The following is a 9,383-nucleotide window of genomic DNA, read 5'->3' as shown; positions in this document are numbered from 1 at the left end:
ATACCATAAACTTTCTCAGAAACTATATTTTATTTATTTCTTACCTTTTGTTGTTGCTGTTTTGGAAAGGAAATACTTTTATAGGAAAAAAACAATACTCAGATTTCAAACAACCTGACCTATACCCTTGGAAGACAGAGATTCAGGTTACCTAATTCTCCAATCCTCCCATTTGGTGAGATTTACTCTGTATTTTTCCAGATTACAGAATTTGAGGACATTTACCAAAAACATCTTCCTCTGAATGTGTCCTTTTGCTGAGCTATGGCTTATACTACAGTCCCCCAAATGATTATACACGACTTCTGCATCCACTCATTAGGAGTCTTCAAATGCATTTGCTAATGATCATCTCAGTGTCACTGAAACCAGAAGAATTCTTGAAAAAGTAATCTCAGGTTATGAAAAAGTGTTGTCTTTCTTTGGGTGTAGGAACTAGAACCTTATTCATATTATTCTATAAGTAAATGTTCTATTATCCCTACCTAGTTTCCTTGGGAGATGAAACTCCCTCATTGTTATATTTCCTGAAATTGAGGCAATTTGGGGCCCTTAGAAACTGTCCCTATGTAATTTCAGAAACAATCATAAAGAAAACCATTCTTATTGGCAATTTTAAGCTGTGCTTCACCTTGGCAAAATGTAAGAGCAATGCACATCAACCTGGTTCTTGCACCTTCACCCTTCAGGCAGCTGGTACAGACTGTTCTAGAAGGAGAGAGGAGGAAAGCTCTCCACCATGGAAGAGGGGTAGGGTGGGAGCATAGTTTATATAATAATAAAACTGTGTTCTGAAGTCACTTGTACTTTCTGGACCTCAGTTACCTGTAAAACAGGTAAGAATGAATGGTTTTCGTGGAGAATAAGGGACAAAACAAGCGATTCCTCAGGTTCATTGAGGTACAAATTCCACTTTTACTATAATTATAACAAAGTTCAGATGATGTAAAGACAAACTTGTACAAATAGGCACAGATAAGTTAAATGCTAGTAGTATTCACATGTGGCTTGAATGCAGTTATTAATATCTAGGCTCACTAGAGTTAATAACCAATTTCAAGACTATTTGGAGAATTAGTTCTTAATAACAGTGACCAAAAAATAAGCATCCCCATTACTGATAGAGGCTGGAACTGTCCGGATGCTAAACGCTGGGGAATCTGATCACCTTAGGGCAAGCTCATACATATTAGTTAATATTACTTGGTCTTTGATGAAAAAAAAAAGAAAAGTAGGAAAGAAGGAAGGAAGGGAAAGAGGGAGGGAGGAAGGGAGAATATTTAGTTTATATGCTATATGTAAAAGATAAATGCTCTATTTCAAAGACAAGGATTATATTCTGCAATCCAGTTACAATTTTATCCATTGTTAATTTAGTAACATTTTCCTTAGAAAACAAAAAGAACCCCTAAAAATAATCTCCTTTGTAATTTGGGTTTTTTTTGTTTTTGGGGTTTTTTTACGGTATGCGGGCCTCTCACTGTTGTGGCCTCTCCCGTTGCGGAGCACAGGCTCCAGACGCACAGCCTCCAGACGCACAGGCTCAGCGGCCATGGCTCACGGGCCTAACCGCTCTGCGGCATGTGGGATCTTCCCGGACCGGGGCACGAACCCGTGTCCCCTGCATCGGCAGTCGGACTCTCAACCACTGCGCCACCAGGGAAGCCCTCTCCTTTGTAATTTTATTTTACAAGGTGCCAGTATGATAATGGGCCCATTAGGGAGTCAAATGTGAAGAGTCAAAGTTTCCCATGCTGGGAATTCCATGGTACCTGATAGAACTCTGAAAGTAGCACCTCTAGCCGCAGAGCCAGATTCTGGCGGTGATTTAGAAGTTCCTTTTCCCTGAAAAGACACTAAAAGTTAACAGAAACAGGGCAGGAAGTGGCTATGATAACAAAGCTGAGTTTGGTACTTGCCCTGGCTTTCGTAGCCAATATCACCGGATTCCTGTAGTATCAAACTTCAGGAAAGAAATTCACAGTATAGAGCAGAGCTGTCTTAATCATTTTTAGACTAACATTTCAAAAAGGGTTAAGAAGCTATCTGCTCTGTCTGTTCCATCTGCTCAGATGTTCATCTGAAAATATCCGTGCTGTGATCTTTAACTTTCTTTAACAATCATGGTTTTCACTTACCAATTAATACTAAAAATACTAAAAAGAGAGGTATAAATATTTATGCTATAGAATACTGTATTCCCAATCACGTCCACCATATTAAGAAAAGGAAAATATCCATTTTCAATAACATTATTCAGCACCAGATCCTCTCCAGTTAGACAAACAATTCTTTTAAACATCTTTATGATTTAAGGCTTCAGTAACAACTCATGAGTAGGCAAAAGTTTGCTATTTGTTTAATCTTGGAAGAACACTGAAAGAAAAAGGCAGGGAATGTAGGCAGTGTGGAAGAACTCTCCTTTACATAGCTGGCCACATGTGGCTTCAACAGCTGCAGGGGAAACTGGCTGGGGCTAAGGTTACATATTTCTGTTCAGTAAGGGTATCCATGGTGGTAACTCTCATGATGACGGTAGTCATCCTGGTAACCATCCTGGTATCCTTGATGGTAACTATGGTAACCATAGCCTGCATACTCATCTTCTGGGCAGCGCATCCCCAGTGACTGCTGAATAGCCATTTCCTGTCTCCGGAGTTGCATCGAATCAATTAAATCGTACACAATCACCATGGACCACATTGGGGAAGGATACCAGGATTTCACATTTCCATCTTTTCCAACTAGAAGCATGGAGAAGTACTCTGGGCTCACTTGAAAATAGTTACGTATGTCTTTCACCAAATGGGCTGGTACGTCTTCTCGCTCCACAACAGAGCTCCCTAGAATAGGATTAGAAAAGTTGTTAGCAGATTGAAGAGGCAGCACACAGGAAAGCATCAAAGTGAGAAGAAACCACTGTGAGAATAGAGAGAGGACCCAGGAGTCTCTTCTCGTCAGCTCAAAAATCCAATTTAAAAAGTTTGCTTGTTTTTTCTACTAGCAAAGAAATGTCCCTGCTGTTCTACAACATTATTAGTGTATCAAACTTTGGGGCACATAATGTCTCCTTATAGGAATGTTACAAAGTATAAAACCAGTCCCTTCATTTAATCCTGGCAAGATCAACTGCTTTAAAATTTGTCACTAACAAAGATTCTATTATTTATATTTCTAAGTTTACTTCCAATTAGCTTAGTTTCTTCTTTGCGGTTACAGTTTTACTTTTGATGCCGTTGTCTTTATAACAAAACTCTTATTTCATTGTCAAAGGTGAAAAATACCAATTATCTAAGAGCTGGGAATATATTTAAACTATTATCATTAGTGAAAAGAAGAAAGGGAAGGGAGAAGGGCACTGACACTTTCTGGGTATCTGCTCTGTCCAGCACTGTGCCAGGGATTTATACACATTATCTCAGGTAAAGTGCTTGATCTTGGATGGAAGGACTGGGTTTACTTTCTGAAACTTTGAGTCACTGTCAGTTTCTTTCAGCTTCTCTGAGCCTTTTAGTATATGTCCTCATCTGTTGCAAGGGAATCAGTGAGATATGACCTTTGTGCCTCATAAAACTATTTCGAGAATTAAATGAGATAACATAGATGAAAATGCTTTGTAAGCCAATAAAGCCCCATGCAGACAAAAAAGAATTACTTATTTCAGTTAAGAAAATGGATATTTTTGCTGTCACTTATGATTTTTTTAGTAAAAACAATATTAGTGCTTGTGCTCCCTTTCCCCTTCTTCTACATGCATCCTGTGTACACACACACACACACACACACACACAACACACACACAAACACGGGCAAACATGAGGAGGGAGGCTTTTGTGACCTTTCTTCACCTGAGGGGTACACCCACTGCTTACATATAAATTAACATAATTTAACTGAACTTATCAGTAGTTTATACTGTTTTAAAGTAACAACATTTACCATTAATCGGGAACAGTTCTAAAACTCCCCCTACTTCTTCTCCAACACCTAAAAGCTTCAGAACAGTTATGTGGCGCAGACCTAAGAGAAAAAAGAAAGCCGTAGAATCTGTAAGTCTTCATTCACTTCCACAGACTGGATGTCTGAGAATTAAAAATCTCTAAGTTTAAAAAGAATATAAAACATAACCTGATTAGGTAAAATAATTCATTTTTTTAAATTTTTTTCATTAAAAAATATATTTAAACACTTATAAAATCTTGAAAAAAGACTAATTGCAGATTGTAGGATTAACAACAGGGTCAGATGTGGTCTGGTTTTGTTTTGTTTTTGCAGATTGAAATAGAAGAATTTGCTTTTAAACTGTGATTCTCACTCTACTAAATGACAAAACAAAAATGAAGCCATCGGAACTTTAAAATATCTAAGATGATCTAAGCTGATTAGTGTTCTGGAAAAAAGTCATGCCTAAAGTTATAACAGCTTGCATGGATAATTTAATTTTCTCTCAAAGAAAAGACTACAGACCCTAGCCGTTGTGATTGTTTAAGAAATCATTCTGGCTTCCTCAAAGAAAAGTTTGTCAGTTTAAAGGGCAGGTTCTTAGCACTTTTTTAGAGGACTCAAAGGGGTAGCACAGCAGGCACAGCTTGCTTCCCAGCCTCAGCTAAAGTTTCAGGAAAGGAAAGAAGGTCATGCCTTAGTAGCTTGTTGGAATTCTTTTGAAGATGAAGCACATATGAAAAGATTCAGGAGAAAGAACACAGGAGGACAAGGAGGCTCTAGATTCATCCTATTCAGATTTCGTGGTTTTAGACAAAATCCGAGCCTAGTCATGGTAGTAACTTGGAACTAAATATGAATGTTGACGGTGTTGACAGTCCAGTGGAGAAAAGTGAAAGCCACCATGGAGGGCTCTTTTAAGGAAGAGCTGAAATCCAAGCAAAATGCTATTAGAAAAAAATTTTGTGGCCTTTACTCTTCTCCCAGAGAAGTGAAGCATTTCTATTCTACATGTTGTTGAGTCATGTTTTCAAAAGGGAAGATTGTGAATTTAATTATTCTTTAAAAACATGACTTGTTCACATTTCCTGTCTACTGCAAAAGTGTTTGACTTGGGCTCTGTGCAGAGATTCAAAATGAAACATCACCTAATAGCTGCTGCAAAGACATTTTTAGAAAATTAGCAAACCATGATTTTATTTATATTCTTATTGTGAAGGGTCATTAACTGCTCTAAAAACTTCTATCTTACCCAGCACTGTTGGTGGCTATACATAATTTAAATTTTGCCTAAGAATACTGGCACAATCAAATCTTTACATATATTGATATAACGTCTTAAAGAATTAACCTTGTTAATAGGAGTATAAATAAAAATTCACAAATTTTCTCATTGTTTTTACTGTTATGAGCTCATTTTCTGCCTTCTTTTGAGTTATTATTTCACATCTTAAAATTGAAATGTATTTATAATGTTCAGGTACTGGGTCATAGCAAGGGCCCAGGCTCTGGTAATGTTTTACAAGACTTATACCACCATACCACCTTTTATAAATCAAACACAGTTTTATAACTAATAAATGATTCTTCTTCCTAATAGAAGTATCAAAATAATACAGATTCATCTATGTTCCAATTATGAATTTTTTAATCTGTGGCCCCCTAGCTACTCTTCCTCCCTCTAAAGACTCTCTCAAAATTCTTCCTCTGCAGAGGTGTATCTTACATGAGACTTCAGTTGTGATTTCCACTTTTGAAATTGCCATTATCTCTTTGGTTCAAAACAGAGCTTAGTAATAAGTTCTGTGTATTATGCATTTCCTTTCCTTTCTATATGTCCATATTCAAAATGATACTAGCTCTTTCTGACCACTAGGATAATAATGTTTGGTAAAGAAAGCATACATTAGTTTTCAAAACACTGAGCAATTTACTGCAAATAATGATAGTAATAATAAACTGCATTTCTCTTTGACCTGCTTGTCTTAAAGCATAAGGTTCTGTTTAACAGATCTTGCTGTCTTCCTGGTGCCCAGTTATAGATCAAAATCCTTCCTAAGGGAATGGCAATATAGTACAGTGTGCTTCAATTCATCCATTAATTCCCAAAGCCATTCCTGTTTTACAAAAGATATTTAATCTATGAAGAAGCACACAATGTTGGTACCTAATTATTACCTAAGCAAATGATAATACCTGAGTTTTATGATCTTGAGACAAGTTTTTAAAAAGCAAACAAGAAGACAACATAATAGAGATCACTTAAAGTAAAGCAGCAGGTATTTTCAAACACTTTAATGAAGAACCTGAGAAGGCAGAATATTGAGAAAAAAGAAAAAGGAAAAACAGACCCCAGTTGACTGAGATTCCAGTCTGAAGGCAACTTTATCCTCAGTATAACTGAGTAAGTGTCTAGGAATCTACAGTCTGGACTGGGGAATATTTGGATGACCTAATGTTCCATTTTAGAACTGACCAGGAAGAGAGTGGTATGGGAAAGCAGTGATGCTTTAAGACAAGCAGGTCAGTGAGGCTTCCCACTCACCAAAATTGCATGCCTGACCACTGAGGGCAGAGAGCTGCTGTGAATAGGCCCAGTCTTCATCATTAGGCGCTGAGATCACAAGCAACCGCCTCCTCCATCGGAACCTGGAAAAGAAGCAGAAGGCCACAATTGCTGCTTCAAACAATAGAGGCCAGTGTGAAAACGCAGAGTAACTTCGGCTGTCATTTTTTTTCCTGTGCCCAGAATAAAAAAGTTACCCTTAGAAATATTTCATAGCTCCTCAAAGCCTAATACTAAACTGTATTACCAGATTTCTTGCACTTTTTCTTTTGTAACTTCACAGTCTGCCTACTGTGACATTTGCGTGATATGTCAGGCATGAGTCTGGTCCCCATGCCTGATGAGGTCACTTAGGGAGAGACAAAGCTCTCAGATACAATGAAAACTAGCTGATATTGTATGTTAAATTGTAGCAACAGAAATAAGGGAATCAGAAAATAACTGAAGAAAACTCAGGTTCTGGTAGAGTTCCCTAGGGTTTTTGGGTGGGGCAGGGAGCAGTGAATATATGGACAGGAAATAGTATGGAGAAAAAGAACTGAATTTTAAGTAGATGACAGTGACAGGAAGAAGGAAAATAGGAAAGTGTCTTAAAGGGTCAAGGAGGGTTCCTGGGAAAACAAAGCCCTATGTACCTTCCTCAATAGCCAGTGGCCCTTCCAGGGGCAAATGTTAGTTCTAAAATGTACCCTATCATCATAGTAAGAACCACCACTTACAGAGTACCCCTATGAAGTAGAATGGGGCTAAACCTAGAGCCATAGGATTTTAGATTATATGATAAACTTGTTTCTGCTCTTACAGCTCCAACATGGCGGGGCAGTGGAAAGAGCTTTTGTCTTACAGCCAGGAAGCTTGGTCCACATTCTGTCACTGCCACTTTTTGCGTTCCTTGAGCATGTCACTCTGTTCATCTAAGTCATAGTTTTTCCTTAGCTCTAGAATCAAAAAGAGCATCCACCTCAAAGAGGTGTTATAAGAATTAAACTCTAAAACCCATCAATGTAAGTTATGCATGTGATGGCATGGATATAGATCATGCCTTAATCTGCAGGCTTCTTGATTTAGAACTTTGTCCTACTGATGGATAATGTCCATTTCCCCATTAACAGATCATGGACATTATCATGATGTCATACAACAACCAATTTAATCCTTATGTTTGTGTATCATTTTATAGCTCACTTTCACCTACACAATATGTGATCCTCACTAGAGTTCAGTGAGGGCATGACTTGTTTTCCCCATTTTACAGATAACAAAACGAGGCTTAGAGAAGTGAGGTAAATTGCCTAACTAGTAAATCTAAGAGGTGGTACCAAAATACAGATTTCTCTGACTCCTGGTGCAGTGCTTTCCCTAGTCTACCCTCTCAGAGGTGCTGATGCTTGGCTGGCGCGTGAGGGTCCCAAAGAGGATAGGAAGGAGAGAGGGTGTGCATCCAAGGGGCCACTGCATGCATTTGTCTCAAATTCCACCTTCACTGGAGAAGGGTTTTTTGCTTTCTGCCCTCAGTGCTGGTGACTGCTGGGTGTCAGTGCACTCATGGAGCCGGAAGCCAGTTGATTTTATTCATGGCTTCTCTCCCTGTGCCCCTTCAAGCCTCACAGTGAACAGGAGAGTTTTCAGTCCCAAAGAAAATGGCCTCTTAGGGGAATAGTGGTTTGGATGAATGAGAGAAAATGATAGTCTGATGAAATACAACCTCTGAATGGGTGCCTGTAGCAAGGCTCGCCAAGAATTGCTTGCTGTGACATTACATTAGCTTCCTCTGCTTGTTTTTCTTCAAAGGGAAAGAAAAACTAAAATCTCCACTGAGGATAGGAAGATGAATGTATTTGCATAAAGGAGGGGAGAGGAGAGTCTGAGACTGTCTGAGGTTTCCTGGGAAACGGAACAGTGACTGCTCTCGGATCACGAAAAGGGTCTCCTGTATCTTCCCTGCTTCCTTAGGAGGCATGCCAGACCAGCACCGGCACCCCAGCCAGCACCCAAAGCAGGCCAGCCTTCCTGGCCTCACACAGAGCTTCAGGGTAACCTGGAGGGAGCTATTTTGGGTGAGGTCTATTTTGGCTTGTTTACCTGTGTGCACCACTGAATGCTGTCAGACTGGAGAAGGATGGGACCTGAGACGCCCTGTCCCAGACACAATCAAGAGAAGGTCATTTCTCCTAAGTGATGATTCTTTATCCCACAGACCTTTACATTAAGATACAAGGCCCCAGCTCCCAGCATTGAAGGACAAATGTTAATGGAACTAATTTCTGTGGGAAGTAACAAGAGATGTGAATGTGGCCCAGATCCTTATTTTGGACAAATTGTTTTTCCGTCACTTTACTTTGTCAGTAAATAGAAAGTCTACAAGGTATGCATGTGTTTGCTTCTTTTAACTGGCATTTCCAAATTAGTGTGCATTTGCCCACTCTTTAGGGCTTCTGTCTCAGAGAAAGGTAATTATAGCCTGAACCATATGAGTGTCACTAAAAACGAGACTGGCTTCAGAATCTGGTCAGCTGAAACCAGGCTGTACAGACCCACCAACAACTCAGCAAATATGAAGGAAAATTCCATTTGGATACTCCTTTATTTATAGAACAGTTAGGTAGAAAAAAAAATTTTTTTTCAGTTCTTTTTGCCTGGGCTTCAGTTCTGAAGGCGTTTATTAAACCTCCTCTTAGCTCTCCTTTGATGACAAAGTTCTCTAACTAGGACCTGAATAAATGGCCCTAATACTACTAATAACCACCATTTATTGATTACTTGCTTTGTGCTAGGTTCTAGCTCATTACCTTTAGTATCAAATTTACCTTTCACAACAATCTTAAGAATAGATAAATTTATTATGCCCATTTTGCAAGTGAAAAAACTAAAGCCC

At 38.9% G+C, this 9,383-nt stretch overlaps 1 protein-coding gene across 1 annotated transcript in view; it reads right to left on the bottom strand.

The window, feature by feature from the left end:
- Window positions 1-2,337: 2,337 nt before the first annotated feature.
- Window positions 2,338-9,383, bottom strand: part of CCDC80 (coiled-coil domain containing 80) — a 34,215-nt gene continuing 27,169 nt past the window's right edge. Inside the window, exons 6-8 of the mRNA XM_082625897.1 lie at window positions 6,488-6,591; window positions 3,940-4,020; window positions 2,338-2,843 (exon numbers count right to left, since the gene is read on the bottom strand). Of these exons, the coding sequence (XP_082482023.1) occupies window positions 2,497-2,843; window positions 3,940-4,020; window positions 6,488-6,591 (532 nt within the window). The 3' untranslated portion in view covers window positions 2,338-2,496. The remainder of the gene's footprint in view (window positions 2,844-3,939; window positions 4,021-6,487; window positions 6,592-9,383) is intronic.

Source organism: Mesoplodon mirus (genome assembly GCF_964341445.2).
Source record: "Mesoplodon mirus genome assembly, chromosome: 6".
In the NCBI taxonomy this organism is placed as follows: domain Eukaryota; kingdom Metazoa; phylum Chordata; class Mammalia; order Artiodactyla; family Ziphiidae; genus Mesoplodon; species Mesoplodon mirus.
The sequence above is the reverse complement of the archived record's forward strand: the minus strand, read 5'-3'. Positions and strand labels throughout refer to the sequence as shown.